General features: G+C 39.0%; 1 protein-coding gene across 2 annotated transcripts; it reads left to right on the top strand.

The window, feature by feature from the left end:
• Positions 1–1,406: 1,406 nt before the first annotated feature.
• Positions 1,407–13,455, top strand: LOC147233927 (adipocyte plasma membrane-associated protein). Of its 2 annotated transcripts, XR_015106098.1 has the most exons (11): positions 1,407–1,466; positions 3,433–3,522; positions 4,072–4,193; positions 4,397–4,498; positions 4,598–4,750; positions 4,836–4,951; positions 7,079–7,239; positions 8,145–8,340; positions 9,902–10,126; positions 12,807–12,918; positions 13,040–13,455. XR_015106098.1 is itself a non-coding variant. In XM_086146129.1 (9 exons), coding segments are annotated over exons 1-9 (1,155 nt in total). In that variant the 5' UTR covers positions 1,407–1,464; the 3' UTR covers positions 10,115–10,817. The 2 variants fall into 2 exon arrangements, 1 of the variants encoding a protein (XP_086002255.1); XM_086146129.1 differs by lacking the exons at positions 12,807–12,918; positions 13,040–13,455 and having other exon boundaries at positions 9,902–10,817.
• Positions 13,456–16,722: the final 3,267 nt, after the last annotated feature.

Below are 16,722 nucleotides of genomic sequence, written 5' to 3'. Positions count from 1 at the left end.
ATGTAACATTACATTAAAAAAAGTACTAGCTTGGGGGTGGGGGTAACAATTAACAAGTGATATTTATTTAAAGAGTTAGATTGAAATTATTAATAACAATAATCCTCTATTTATTATTATCTCAAAATTCAAGGACGCCATATGCACATCTCACTTTATTGCACTTTTCTGACTTATCTATTATTGTGTTTTATTTTAGCTTCACCTTTTGTTTTAGTTTCCTACACCATAGAGTAGCATTACAATTTTGTTGTTTTGAAATGCAATGACAATAAAAGGCTATTCTATTCTATTCTCCAGACATACGTGTGCACAAAATACAGATTTAAAAAAAACAAATCTGGGACCCTAGTGTATGATAAGTGATAGATATGGATGGATGCTATAAAAATAACCAAAAATCACAAAGTGTTAAAAAAAAAAGGTGTGATAAAAGCAAGCAATATTTCCTCTGTGATATACTTATATTCTTCATGTCAACAAAGTCTCTGACGTGCAGAAATCATTTTGATCAGGATCAGTTGCAAAAATGGGTCAAAATTTAGATTTTATTCACAGTCCGATCCATGACTATTACCGGTAAGTTAGAAAAAACTTTAAAACTTAATAAGCGTGGCCACCAACACTTGAATGGAAAGAGTCAGATTCCTTAATATTTTATTCAATATATGCATTTTTAAAATCTGTAAATACTCGAAGTACCAGACAATGGAGGTGAACATTATGAAGTTTACAGTTCACTTGATTTCAGATGTAATAGGATATAAAATAAAAGTGCGCGCACACACACACACACACACACAGTACAGGTACAGGACTGTCTCAGAAAATTAGAATATTGTGATTAAGTTCTTTATCTTCGGTAATGCAATTACAAAAACAAAAATGACCTTTTCATGATAATCTAATGTTTTAAGATCGAATTTTTGAGTTTTCTGAAGATGTAACCCATAATCAGCAATATTAAAATTAAAGACTTGCAATATTTCAATTGATTTGTAATGAATCCAGAACGTATGACATTTTTGTTTTTGTAATTGCATTACAGAAGATAAAGAACTTTATCACATATTCTAATTTTCTGAGACAGTCCTGTATATAATGCTTAATTAGAGTCGACTCCAAAATACTTACCCCGCAACTGAATATGTTAAAGCCACAAAAAACGTTGTAATATATCTGAATGTAATTGTTTTATATAAAAAATTTTAAAAAAAATTTAAAAAATGACCTTCAATCTCTGACACAACCCCCTGCTTGGAATTATATTTAATATATACTGTATGTATCTTAAGTTGTGAAACGCTGTGGAAAAGTCGTGTGCTTTTATTTTGAAAGTCTAGCCGGAAGCGCTTATTGTGTTTAAACTCCCGGCGGCTCCGTCACTCACGTTGCCGCTGCGTCGCTCGGTCACTCGCCTCATTCCGCAGGAGGCGGCGGTTTCATGACTCCCGGCAACCGACCATGTAAGTTTAATACGCCGTTTCCACTCGAATTCGACAGTTTAGGTTGAAAAATAAAAAATAAACCCCTCTTTTATTTAAAAACTCATTTAAACTTCAACTATCCGATCCAACTACCACCCTCCCGTGTCACTTAACCGCGCTGAGAAAGCTCGAAGTTTTCATTTTCTGAATTTATCGTGACATTTAACACGATGAAAAATCAAAACAATGCAAATTTTTAATAAAATGGGACTCAGTCAACACTTCGGCGTAAATATTTACCATTCCAGTCGCTTTCATTGACGTCTGAGAAACCCGTGTTATTCCAGGTTTCACGCTCAACTTGTTTTGCTAGTCATTGAAGTGGGTTTAAAACCCCGGGTTTGTGATGCTGGTTCTTCATGGGGCTATTCGATCCACAGCTGAAATATGAAGCTGAAATTACACACAACAAAGTCTCTGGGGAATATTTTGTGTCCTAATCCCGCAGGATTAATGTTCCCAGTCTGACTTCTTCCCCCGTCCGCTGTGGACACATTAACTCCTCCATCCTGCTGAGCCAGCAAAAATCATCTGGGCACTGAGTCAACATGTCAGATGTCCTCAGAGACACAAGATGTGAAGCTAAAAGTCACTTTATTTTCCTCTGAATAAAGAAAATAAAATCAATGAAATCAAGCAAAGCTGCCTGAAAACGACCCACGCAGGAGTTAAAAATATCAAATCATTTCTCACCTTGTTTTCTCTTTTGTAAAGTTGCGTGACAATCTGCCCAAAAAACACGTATTAAAATTCGACAAAGAGATAACAAAAGATATATTTGAGAAGACCCGGATCTTCCCTGAACAACAAGTCACCAAATATTAAAGAATATATTTTTTTATTTGGTGATTTAGCTTTTATTAACTTTAGTCATTCAAAAACAATCCAGAAACCAGCCGGATATATTAATGATTTTAGGATAAAAGATGTTACCATGGAGACAAGTGGTGCAGGGGGTAGACACTTAAAAGAAAAGTAAAAGAATACTGTTTAACATAAACAGAAAAAAAACAATCTGGAAAAAAAAATGCTAAAATATTACTGAAGACTGAGTAGGGGGAGGGAAGTTGTTGGTTATGTGTCAAAGATCATCACACAGTGTGTGTGTGTGGGTGTGTGTGTGTGAGTGTGTGTGTCCAAGTGTTAAATGAAGATAAAGAACCATAAACAAATCCAATCTGCTGCTGTTTTAAAAACAAAAAAAACTGACTTTGACTGAAATTAACAACAATTTGGGAATAAAACTGAATTTTACTCATTAGAGCCGGTAAACTCAATTTGCATGGAAGTTTTTGTAAGTAGATGTTTGGCTGCTGATTAGGTTAAAGTCTGTTTATCAGCTGCTGTGTGTGTGTGTGTGTGTGTGTGTGTGTGTGTGTGTGTGTGTGTGTGTGTGTGTGTGTGTGTGTGTGTGTGTGTGTGTGTGTTGCTGGTAAACAATTACATCACCAGTCCAGGGTCCTCTAAGTTGCTCAGCTCCTTCCATCTTTAATTATGCCCGGAGAGTTCTCGACCCGTTGCCATAGCAGCGGCACATTCTGTTTGCCCCTGTTTTCCTCACCGTAGCGCTCGACACATGGTGTGATCAGGTCTGAGACTCCCGCCCCTACACAGCTGTATGAATGATGTCACCCTTTCCCCCCCCTCATCTGGTCCCGAGTAGTTGGAAGCGGCCCGCATCAGTCAAATCACCTCGTACCGGTGCCCGATGACATCATCCGGGCATTCGAGTCCCCTATCAGGAAGTGGGAGATACCGGTTGAAAGCTCCACCCACCCAGAGGCGGACAGCCGTCCACAGTCCAGTGTGTGTGTGTGTGTGTGTGTGTGTTTGTGTGTGTGTGTGTGGCTGCCGAGTGTCAGGATGCGTTTCTGTGTGAATGTGTGTGTGTCTCGTGTATAAGGTGAGCAACCTCAGCTCATCTCGGATGTTTTGGCCCCGTCAGGTTCGGCAGGAGGTCAATGTTGGTGGCTCTGGTCGCCGTGACGATAGGAGTTTATCTGCTTCCTTCTCCCATCGACCCCAAACCTCATGTGTGAGTACTTTTCCTGCGATTCTGGACTCTGAGGTACCTATAGAGAAAATAGAGGAAGATGGGGAAAAATCCTTTTTTCTCTAATTAATTTCTATAATTTTCTTCAATTCAAGATAACTTAACAATCCCTTAAGCATTTATGAAGTTCTTTTAAAAAAGTAGAAAAAGAATCCATTGAAATTCAGTTGAAGAATCAGCTAAAGATAGACAAGAAATAAAAATCGAATAACATAAAGGGAAATATTCAAACAAAAATCTACCAAACAAAGGTTAACCCTTTTGGCAGTATTAGCAAAAAAATATGAATAAAAATAAATTGTAAAATTAGCAGGAAATGGTGAAAACCTGCAGGAAATTCCCCGAAAACTTAGGAAATGACCCCAAGAACCTTCATGAAATAAGCAAAAAATTAGTACTTGTGCTGCAAATGTACCTTTTTACTGCACAACGAGATCATCTGACAGGTATTGTTACAGAAAATAAGATAACAAACTGAATATAAAGTGAAGAGCTATCCGCAACTGCGGTTGTTGTGATGCGTCCCTGCAGTCTGCCGGGGCCCCCGCCGGCCCTGGAGGGCCTCCTGGCCCCCAACACCCGTCTCCAGAACGGCCGCCAGCTGTTCAGCGGGAAAATTCACGGCCCAGAATCCTTCACTGCAGATGAGGAGGGTGAGTCTGTCTGTAGGGGGGCCGACTTTCCGGGTAGTAATGACTCTCGGGTTATCTTGACCTTTGACCCCTCTGTCTTGGTCAGACCTTTAACCCCTTCAGCTACGGCTTGTCTTTTTTCCTCTTCGGCCAAATTATTATTATTATTAGTTAGCTCATGATACTTTCATCTGTGTGTGTGTGTGTGTGTGTGTGTGTCCTAGGTAACGTGTACACGGGGACCGTGGACGGGAAGTTGTGGCGGATCGGACCAGACGACAGTCTGACCTTCATCACCCAGATGGGACAGAATTTACCGGAATGTGGTTCGTGTTCAACAACAACTGCGTCCTTCCTGCTCATCATCATCCAACACTTTCCGAGTGTCTCGCTCTAGCGTGCGTGCGTACGTGTCACATCCACAGGCAGCAGCACAGACTACGAGCCGGTGTGCGGCCGCCCCCACGGCGTCCGCCTGGACCGTCATGGTCAGCTTATCGTGGCCGACTCCTACCTGGGGCTTCACAGCGTCGACCCGAAGACCGGAGAGAAAACTCTGCTGCGGTCCAACTCCCAAGGTGGGAGAGAAGGATCTCCCGCGACACCTCAACAAACCGCATAGGTATTCACCCCGCTCTCTCTGACGCTTCTTTCCCTCTTCAGGTGCAGGCGGCATCCCCTTCGCCTTTTTGAACGGACTGGACATTTCCCGCCAGACCGGGATGATTTATTTCACAGACTCGTCCAGTCGCTGGGGCCGGAGACATGTCAAACTAGAGGTGAGGGCGCTCGCTGGTGGAATCCGGTAGCATCTCTGCTGATAGTGGGGTTTTTGGAAAGCCCAATGGGGGATTTGAAATACTAAGAAAGAAAAAGGCCGCAGCTGTGTTTGTGCACCCAGAAACTCGAACGTCTCAAAAAGCAAAACTAAAATCAAAATTCCAGTCACAACGTTGAGATACATAGCAGTTCTTCGTTTTTTTTGTGTCTGCAACGTACCGTATTTTCCACACTATAAGGCGCATCGGATTATAAGGCGCACCTTCAATGAATGGGCTGTTTTAAAACTATTTTCATCTAAAGGGCGCACCGCGTTATAAGGCGCATCGAATAGAAACTACAGCAGTGGCTGGGGTTGCGCTATGCATCCCCGAGATGAAGCTGCGCTAAAGGGGATGTCAACAAAACAGTCAGATAAGCCATTCAGTCAAACTTCATTAATAGAATACAAACCAACGTTCTGACAACTCCGTTCAATCCCCAAACCAGTTAGTGCATTTACAATACGGTACCGTACGTACCGGTAGCTCTTACCGGTATTTGCGCCGCCTTCTTAGAAAACAATGTCTTTCCAACTCCATTTGTCACAGTTCAAAACATTTCATAAAACGAAAGCAACAAGAAGGACCGCCTCTGAATTCATTGATGTTCATGTCGCTAGCTAGCGCTGTTGCCTTCATTCATTACATTACATTACATTACATTCATTTGGCAGACGCTTTTATCCAAAGCGACTTACAAAAAGTACATTCAAATAGTGAATGTAGAGACGCTTCTACTTGCCGCTCTCTGTTCAAAAACCCTCTTTTCGAGTTTGTCCTCCAACTGTGGCCGTCTCGCTTTGTTTCCTGTTTAGTCTTCTTTACTTGGCGCAGGTCACCGTTTTGCTTCCTCCACTTCCGTGCCGTTGATTCATTAGTGTTGAATTCTCTGGCTGCAGCTGTATTCCCGTGTTCTACTGCATAACTGATCGCCTTGACTTTGAATTCTGTGTCGTAAGCACGTCTCTTGAAAGGAGCCATTTTGGGGTCCTTATACACACACAAGTTGGTGTTGGACTGAAATTCCCATTTTACTGTTTTTACCGCTGCTACTTCGGCGACGCCCCCTGACTACGGCAGCCATAATTAACCAATATTGATCCATATACAGGACTGTCTCAGAAAATTAGAATATTGTGATAAAGCTCTTTATCTTCTGTAATGCAATTTAGAAAACAAAATGTACTTTTGTTTTTATGAATTCTGCCTTATTTTCCTTTCTGCTGTTTTTTCACTTTGTTCAAGTGATTTGTTGGTAATTGTTGGTACTGATTTGTTTTTCTTTTTTTTTTTTTTTTTACTGAATTTTTTGGTTTTGTTATTATTTTCCTGAAACTGTATTCTTGTTTCGGAAAATCCCCACAAGTCATTAGAACTGAAGAAGCCTCTCGGATGTGGCGTGAAACGTCTTCAAGTGAAGAAATTCAAGTCCAGTTGCCCCGACAAGAAGATTTCGACAAGTATTCACCACGACCTGGATGACTGAGAACCTCCACAGACATGTTCCTGAAACTGTCTCGAATCAGCGAATCTCCGCAGAGAGACGATATTAAAATTTTCAAAGGATATTCAATATTCAAATTGAAACATATAGGTTCATTTTTTTTAATACAATAGTTTGTGTTTTGCCTCTTTGAGTTAATTTAATCAAAGCATTTGAATGGGGTCTATTTTCTCTCAATCTGGAAAATTCTACCCTCTCTTCACCCAAAAGAGGGTTTGACATTTTAAGGTGAACAATAGTCAATAGTTCAGGTTAATATTGGGTTGCTGCCCCAGTATCCATAGTAACCGCTGTGATTTGGCTATTATTTACAAGAATGGGTGACCAATGTGCATTTATTTTGAAAATCCACCAACTGCTGTGCCTTTTTTGTGCATGACGTCCTGTTCCAGGCCCTGAAGCAAACAACCACCCCAGGAGGGAAGAAAAAAAATTTTGTTTTTTTTTCAGATTATGATCCCTCACACACACACAATCATTGCTTTTGTGCAACGCAAAGGCGGATGTGCTGCCCTCTGTTGGTCAGGAGTACAAAGTGCAGGTCAGATGTTCAGCACGGCAACTTTTTTGCTCCGTTTCAGGTGATTGAGCTCAACACCCTCGGCCGTCTTCTCTCCTACGATCCCCAGACAGGAGGTGTTAACGTCCTGCTGGATTCTCTCTATATGCCCAACGGCATCGCGCTGTCCCCCGACGAGGACTTCCTGCTGCTGGCCGAGACGAGCATCGGACGCATCCTGAGGTACCGGATTAAGATGGGGAGAAAAAAATAGTCATGCCGTAATCATGACCTTATTTAGTTATGGTTTCCCTTCATGGTTCCCAGAATATCCTCAGGTGTCTATATTTTTTTTCAACTATTCAAACAGATTTTAATTCTTTGAGGGGGTGATAATTTTTTTTATTTTTTTATTATTATTTCAATTTTTTAGTTTAATTTTTTTTTTTTACATCTGGTTAAATTTCAGCCATTTTGTTTTAAAGAGGGGGCCTTCAATTTTTGCACCCACTCTTTTTGCAGTATCTTTTTTTCCCCCAATCTAAGGCTCCCACGCATCCTAGAAAACCTGAGAAATGATTTTCCAATTTTTCCAATCACGGAAGATGAGAAACTAGCGTGCGTGTGTGCATGCGATCAGCAGCCAATCAGATTTGCATTTCCTTGTGCAAAGGTTAATGTAAGCAAATATTAGACTTGTAGCTGTTATTGTCGCACGCACTCTTTATTGGGCAACTTTTAAACAGCTGAGATGCAAATTCAAAGGGCTTGACAGGTTAATTCAACAACAAAAATAAGTGCGCACTGAACAATAGAATTGGAGTAGATGAAGTAATGCATGATTATTGGACAAATCTTAAATCAGACTCCTGAAGATTAAAAAGAAGTGATCTGGTAAATGTGTAACATGCACACAGTTGTATAGAAGAACACCTCTGCAACACATTTATTTGTGCGCGACAGGATAACTTTTCAGTAGTAAGGCAGCGGAAAATAACTGAAAAAGTGGAAACCCCGTAATTATGTATTTCTTGCTGAATTTGATGTTGTTGTTTTTTTTTTTATATATATTTTTTTCCATTTTTGAAAAAACATGGGAAGATCTTTAGCCAAAGGATTTTGTACCCCCCACCACCCCTCACCCCCAGGTACTGGCTGCAGGGCCCGAAGGCCGGCACCAAGGAGGTGATCCTGGACAACATGATCGGTTACCCCGACAACATCCGCCTCAGCGATCACGGGACGTTCCTGATCGGAATAACAACCCCGCGCTTCCGGAAGCTGATGCCCCCGTTCCTGGACATGATCGCTCCGTATCCGTCCGTCAAACGCTTCCTAGCAAAGGTGAGCTTGTTGCCGCAGCCGCGTCACCCGGACTGTTTTTATTTCTGCTTGCAGCAGCCAATACTCATGTTAGCTTTTTCATATCCAGGTAAATTTAAAAAAGGTAGATTGTTGCGAGGTGACCCCGATTCAGGAAAATCTGGAATAAGGAATGAGTTAAACATTCAAAGGAATTGCTTTCGATTTCGATTGCTTTTTGAAATATCAAGCATTTAGAGAGTCTTTTGACTCAAGGTTGAGATTTCAGTTAAAGTCTGAACAGTTATAATCATACAAGGGATTTTTTCAGTGATTTAATGTAAAACATAGAAAAAGAAACCGCCTGTGGAGGGGAGAAAAGAGAGTTTGAAAAAAGTCAGATCATTCAACCACCCTCTGTTTCAGGGCCGAGAAGAGACGGCGTGAAATCTGACCAGATGGGAGCGTGCGCGCGTGTGTGCGTGCATGTGTGAACTCTGTGTAAACTCCGAATGAAGAGTCTCATCCTCCAAAAATGAAGCCAATCTGCCTGACAAAATGGCGACGAACAATGAAGTTGTTGGTTAGGGAGTGTCACATGACCAGTGTGTGTGTGTGTGTGTGTGTGTGTGTGTGTGTGTGTGTGTGTGTGTGTGTGTGTGTGTGTGTGTGTGTGTGTGTGTGTGTGTGTCAGAGAGACACCTCATTCCCAAGTCATAGACTTTTGCGATTTTATGTTGCACATTTTTAACCCGGGTATAAAGTTGATATAAACCCCGTAGAATTATAAATAATACATACATACAAAAAATCCAGATTTTTGATCCGTGATTCAATTTTATATTATTTATATAATATAAAATTCTTATTAATGTACTAATGTAATGTATTTTTATATATTCATTGTTTTCATTTTTCTGTGGTAAAACAAGCATTTTCAAGGGTGACCAACCAAAGCATGGCGTTCTGTATCCTGGGCTCTGATCAGCGAGCATAGCATAATTTTCTGCATCTCTCACCTTTTCCACGTCACAGCAACATGCTGTTGGTACTTTTTAAAAGAGTAGCAATTTTTAAGGGTATAGGAAGAGTGTAGGTAAGGTTAAAAAGAGTGTGGGTCATAGATCTGTGGAATATATACTGCTCAAAAAAATAAAGGGAACACTTGAACAACACAATGTAACTCCAAGTCAATCACACTTCTGTGAAATCATAGTGTCCACTCAGGAAGCAACACAGATTCATTTTGACTTGTTTTAAGGACATTACATCAAAGTTGGATCAGCCTGGAGTTTGTTTTTACACTTTAATTTTGAGTGTGATTCCTAATCCAGACCTCCATGGGTTGATACAATTGATTTCCATTGATCATTTTTGTGTGATTTTGTTGTCAGCACATTCAACTGTGTAAAGAGCAAAGTATTTCATAAGAATATTTCATTCATTTAGATCTAGGATGTGTTTTTTAAGTGCTCCCTTTATTTTTTTGAGCAGTGTATATATAAATAGTAAAATGGTCGGATCTTGGTATATTGCAGCTGATTCTGGAACGTAACCCGTAATAATCAAGGCACTACTGTGCTTTGTTTGTTTGTGTGCTCAGATGGTGCCTTTTAGTTGGTACAACCTGCTGCTGCCCCGCTATGCCCTGGTCCTGGAGCTGGGGCCCGACGGACAGCTCGTCGGGACGCTTCAAGACCCGGAGGGTCGCTTGACGTGGGCCATCAGCGACGTCTTCCAGCACCGAGGGCGGACCTTCCTTGGCAGCACAGATCTCCCCTTCCTGCCCGTCCTGGAGCCCAGAACCAGCGGGTGACGAGGGATGACGGTGGGAAAACCCGAAGCCTTTTTTTTTTTTTAAATTTAATTTTATTTTTTAAATCTAGAATAAAAATGCTCAGTTGAGAATCATCTAAAGCAACCTGGATTTGGACGGTCAGCCTGGCACCAGTGCTTCTGGTCTCTGGTGAGATATCACTCACAAGATACTGACGAATTTCTTTTTCCGCCTTGAAGTTAAATCATTTTGGATTCCCTACAGAGCTAGTTTTTAGGCTCAAAGTCATTTCTTTCTCATTTTCCGGGCTTCTTCTTACAAAAAGGTACATTTTCTCTGCGCTGCAGTTACAGTAGGCAGCAGGGACGAAAACATGTTAAAACCTACTGTTTTACTGTTGCAGCGAAAACTACCTACACAAATAGTTTATTTTAATCTTTAATTCAGTCTGCACAGTGGAGGCCTGGACTGTGAAAGCTGTCTGCTTTTCTCCGTCAAGATCTCTTAATTAACTGGAAGTCGACATCGTGGATGAAATGTGAAATTACACAGCCATTACTACTGTTTTCTTTTAAGTAAGTATTGTTCTGAAAATACTTGTGAATTGTTACTCATCAGTCAACATCCTGGATTTATATTTCTCTGTGGTAGAGATAGTAGTATGCTGAGGTTCACCAGAATGTCTTTTTTTCTGTAAATTTTGACAGATAAATAATAAAGATGCAACATATTTGTTATTTTACAATGTTGTGTATTTTCAGAGATCCCTGACACATGTTTTGTTTGGTATTTTCTCCACAATACCGTTTTTATTTATTTATAGTAGCTGCACAGCTATTCCCCCTCACATCACCAGGTGACATTCGTCAACCGGCTGCGGCTGGTGGAAGTACTGCTGTGGCTTGTTGGATTCCTTATTTTGAGACAGAAACCCTGATAATGAGAAGCAACCGGGGCCTCACAGTTTTATTTTCGCTGATTTATAAATACAAGCAATGAGCCAGTACGTAATTACGTCGCTGAGACACTAGCCGGCAGTAGTACTTAAGGTTGTTCGTGTTCTTCTTGATTGTTGACGCTAATCAATTAGACGGCAGGCGTGAAATTTAAAAAAAAAGGAGGGGATTTTTATAAAGCGACACTGTGGTTTGTTTTCTGTCGGCAGAGGAACAGCGTCATATTTCCTATAGGTTGCAGGTGACAGCAGGTTGATTTGATGTGCTTTTAGCCTGTAGATAACCCGCTTGGAGGACACCCTCCACCTTTCTGCTTGGTGAGTAAATATTTCCACTATTGATTTCATATCTCGACTCATTTCTGCGCACCATGTAGCGCCCAGTTAGCAACTTCAGTATTCTTTAACTGGGTGTTAGAAAGAATGGGGAGAAAAGGCAAGAGTCTTGGAATTTGAATAGGGAAAGCTTTAGAGTTATTTGCCACGATGCAGAGAAGGAAGGTGTGTTTACTGTGTGTCCTGGAGGCCAGGTGAAAGGTAGCAGGTTTTAAGTTGTACTATCATGGTATTGACAGGAAGAGAAATTGAGTAGGAGTTGAAGTGTCCGATAGACTGAAGAGTCTGAGCTAGAAATTGAAGGTCCCACAGGGGCGGTGTGATTTAGAGAAGGGAAATTTCTGGATTTGTTGGTGCAGAAAATAGAGGTGATGGGGAAATTATGGGCAAGCTTGGCATCCTGGATGGGAACGCAAAGGGACAGATGGTGGTAGACTTTACAAAAAGGGATGGAAATGGCTGTAGGGAATGCGTTTTTCCAGAAAAGGCCAGAAGAACTTATAAGAGCGGAGGTAGGAGCACGCAGGTAGACTACATCTTGTGTAGACTATTTCCCCCGATGGAGATCAGTGATTGTAAAGTAGTGATGGGTGACAGTGTGGTCGTACCGCTGTTGGATGGTGGTTTGTAGGAAGGATCTGGTTACAAGGGAGATGAAGAAGACGATGTAGAAAGAGGATGAAGTGGTGGAAGCTGAAAAAGGAGTACTGTATGGTTTTCAGGGAACCGTTAGGAAAAGGCTTTGGGTGATCAGGGAGAACTTTATAACAAATGGACAACTGTCCATCTTGGAGGTGGAATGAGGAGGTACAGGAGTACATACTGGAATGGAAAAGGTTAGTGAATACAGGTATAATATCTTGTGCTAAAGGAACATGTTGCAATGTAACTCGGGCAGCCAGACATGTTGTGATGCGCAACCAAGTGGCGCACCTAGAAAACGTACCTCTGTACCCTTGTACCCATTTCTGTTTTTTTAGGAACACGCTGCTGTGTTATGACTCGCCCCAAACTGACATAACTTCTCCATATCTCATGGGAAACCAAAACTGTGTAGAAAGCCACACCCACCCCCTCCCTTACATGCTCACTCTTCACTCTTCTGAAGTCTGCCTACTGAGAAATGGACAACAGCGCTTTTAGCAATCATATGTAACCATTTGCCTTGTATGTCACCATTTTGCTTTATCAACCACTTCTGTACTTTGCACAGGGTAACACTCCATCCGTAAAACTATCACTATCTATACCGACTGTGCCGCATTTGGGGTCGTTCATGACTGGGGAGCTCTGCGGTGGCATTGAGGTTTTCTTAAGTCTGATGGTAAATGACTTCTGAAAACAAAACAAATATCTGACTTGTATGCCATCCTTCTGCCTAAGGCCATCTCTTTCTGCAAACTCTTTCTCACACTCAAAACAAAAATTATGTTTCCTCAGGAAATGCCAGAGCCGATGCCACAGCAAAAGCTGTCGCAGGGTTTCCTCACTTTTCCTCCTGTGTTGTCTCTGACACCGGACGCCCCCCCCCTCATTTGGACCCGTTGCAAAGGTTCGCCACTCCAGAGGAAAGACAACTTTCGGTTTAAATCTGGCTGTATTAAGAATCGGGATTGGTGTTCACCAGATAACAAGTCATTCATATCTAAATATTTCTTGTCCCATCTCTGTAGGTTGATGCATGGTTCACAAATGGTTGTACACCCAATGAAGACAAACACTGCAAAAATGGCCTCATATGCAAATGGCCCACCCGCCACCGGAAGGACTGTTTACACGCCTTCAGATGGACCAGAAATACAATTGAAGAAATAGAATTACCAGGGCAAGAAATATAATCCTGGTAATGGTAGACATGTAGTCAGAATATGATGAAGCTTTCCCCTGCAGAAGAGCAGATCACCACTCACTGGCCAAATAAATCACAGATATGGATTACCCTCTGACTGTCTGCCTATAGAACTGATGTATGAAAACACTGTGCCTGCCACCCTCGGTAGAGGCGCTGTCGAGTGTGAAAAGGGGACACCAAAACAGAAACCTGTCAAATGTTGGACCCAAACTGACATCAAAATGTACTCAAGCCCTCATCTTGCGCTTATTTATGTATGTGTGTTTGTGTGTGTGTATACAGATATATACATATATATATATATACATATATATGTGTGTGTGTGTATATATATATATATGTGTGTGTGTGTCTGTGTATCTATATATGTGTGTCTGTGTGTATATATATTTGTGTATATGTATATATATGTGTATATATACACACACACATATATGTATACATACACATATACACACGTACATGTTTACTCATGTATACATACAAATATATATATAAATATATATCCACACACATATATATATATATATGCATACATTGATATATATACACACACATATATAAACATACATATATAATTACATATGCATACACATATACATTTATATACATACATTTATACACAGCTACATATACACACATTCATAAATACACAAAAATACATATGTTTATATGTATATACATATATGGGCATACACATACATATATTCTCAGATGACTCTGCCATTGTGGGCTGCATCAACGGATGCCAGGAGGAGGAGTACAGGAGCGTGGTGGACAGGTTTGTGGAGTGGTTTGGACTGAACCACCTGCAGCTCAATGTGTCTAAGACAAAGGAGCTGGTGGTGGATTTCAGGAAACAAAGGACCCACCTGAATCAGGTCACCATCAGGGGTACTGATGTGGACATTGTGGACACCTATAAATACCTGGGTGTCCACTTGGACAATAAACTGGACTGGACCTTTAACACCAATGCCATCATCAAGAAGGGTCTGAGCCGTCTGTTTTTCCTCAGGAGGCTCAGATCTTTCAACGTCTGCGGGACCATGCTGCAGATGTTTTACCACTCGGTGATGTCCAGTGCCATCTTCTACGCTGTTGTGTGCTGGGGCAGCAGGCTCAAGAAAGCGGACACCAACAGACTCAACAAGCTCATCAGGAGAGCTGGATCTGTCCTGGGAGTGGAGCTGGAGTCTGTTGTGCAGGTTTCAGAGAGGTGGATGATGAGGAAGCTCCACAGCATCATGGACAACATCCATCACCCCCTGCATGCCACGTTGATGTCCTGTCGGAGCTCTTTCAGTCGTAGACTGATACCACCAAAAAGCTCCACTAAACGCCACAGGAGGTCTTTCCTACCTGAAGCTATCAGACTTTTTAATTCCTCTTCCCTCAGCCGCAGGGAATCTTCAATCTTTGTAGTTACTGCTAACAGTTAAGACAATTCATATTTCATTATATTTCTTATTCTTCCTCCTCTCTACTATTATCTATTACTCTTATGTTTTTTACTTGAAACTCTGGCACAACAATTTCCTTCGGGATTAATAAAGTTGTTCTCATCTCATCTCATTCCTACACACATATACATATATTCACACAGATACATGAATAGAAATTGCATATATATATACACATAAACATACACACATACTTGCATGTACATATATATACAAATCTGGTACATATAAATTATACATACATATATATACAAACATATCCATACATATACATGTATATGAATAGATACTGTATACACATATGTATAAAATATATACACACATAAATACATATATACATACATTTATATACACATACATATAAAAATACATACATATGCAAACATACACATCTTTATATATATATAAGTATTTACAGATATATAAATACATGTATACACATATTAATACTTACACATCCACATTTATATATATATACAAATATACATATATGTACATACACATATACATATATCCACAAACATAAACACACACATATATAGTTATATTTATACACACATATATTTATGTTTATATACACAAATATATAAATATAAATATCATATATAATAAATATATATAATTGTATACATTCATACATACATACGAATATATAAATATACATATGTACACACACGCATATGTATACAAATATAAATACATATACATATATATATATATACATTCACACATATATACATATGTATACACAAATACATATATATATTTACATATTTGTGTTTGTATGTATATTTGTATACATATGTGTATATGTATATATGTGTGATTATGTATTTGTGTTTATATATGTTTATGTGTATATAGGTCTATGTATGATTATATCTTATACATGTACAAGTATAAATATATGTGTCTATATGTATATGTTTATATATATCTAAGTATTTATATATTTATGTTATGTGTATTCATGGATATTTATGTGTGTATATATTTATATATGTATGTATGTGTGTATGTATATATGTATGTACAGTGCCTATCATAAGTATTCACCCCCTTGACAAAGCTTGAGCGGTTTTGCAAGGAAGAATGGAGCAAAATTGCTGTGGGCAGATGTACAAGACTTATTGAGATTAATCCACACAGACTCACTGCTGTGATTGCATCCAAAGGTACATCTACAAAATACTGACTGGAGGGGGGTGATTAATAGTGCAAACAATTCTATTTCTTTATATTATTTTTTTCATTGACATAACTTTGTAGAAATCTGTTTTCACTTTGACAGTTTTTTCCAATAAATTTGAGTTAAAAAAGCGAAATTTATTGACCATGATTAATTTATGAAAGAAATAAAAAGGTAAAACATCCAAGGGGGTGAATATATATTTTATATATATATATATATATATATATATATATATATATATATATATATATATATATATATATATAATATAATATATATATATATATATATATATATGTGTGTGTGTATATGTATATTTTTTTTATATAAATGAATGTGTGCATCTATGTATATTTATATGTGTGTATATATTCATATATTTATGTATATATGTATGTGTATGTATACACATACATATATATGTGTTTGTAAATGTGTATCTACACATATATTAGTGGGTGTCTATATGTGTATATATGTCTGTGTATACATATACAGGTATGTGTGTTTAGTTGTATATGTGTGTGTATATATATTTATATATTTGTGTGTGTAAATATATGTTTATGTGAATATATGTATGTATACATACGTATATATGTTCATGTGTATATATCTGTGTGTATGTGTATTCATATCTAAGTATATATGTATGTATGTGTGTATGTATGTATTTATATATATATAATCTGTATTCATGTATGTTTGTATATATATGTATGTGTATGTATTTATATATATGTATTTTTGTGTATTTATTGATGTGTCTGTATATATGTATATTTATATGGGTGTTCCTATTCATATTTGTGTGTATATATGTATTTGTATATATATACATACATACAT

The sequence above is a fragment of the Fistularia commersonii genome, chromosome 5 (genome assembly GCF_037954325.1).
Source record: "Fistularia commersonii isolate RoL2024-O1a breed Wild chromosome 5, RoL_Fcom_v1.0, whole genome shotgun sequence".
NCBI lineage: Eukaryota > Metazoa > Chordata > Actinopteri > Syngnathiformes > Fistulariidae > Fistularia > Fistularia commersonii.
Note: the sequence above shows the minus strand (reverse complement) of the source record. Positions and strands in the feature narration are given on the sequence as shown.

Bases quoted from the DNA above. Each gene is read 5' to 3' on its own strand.
- LOC147233927 (XM_086146129.1), top strand. The intron at 4,952-7,078 runs GTGAGGGCGCTC...GCTCCGTTTCAG, and splicing joins GGAGACATGTCAAACTAGAG to GTGATTGAGCTCAACACCCT. The intron at 8,341-9,901 runs GTGAGCTTGTTG...TTGTGTGCTCAG, and splicing joins TCAAACGCTTCCTAGCAAAG to ATGGTGCCTTTTAGTTGGTA.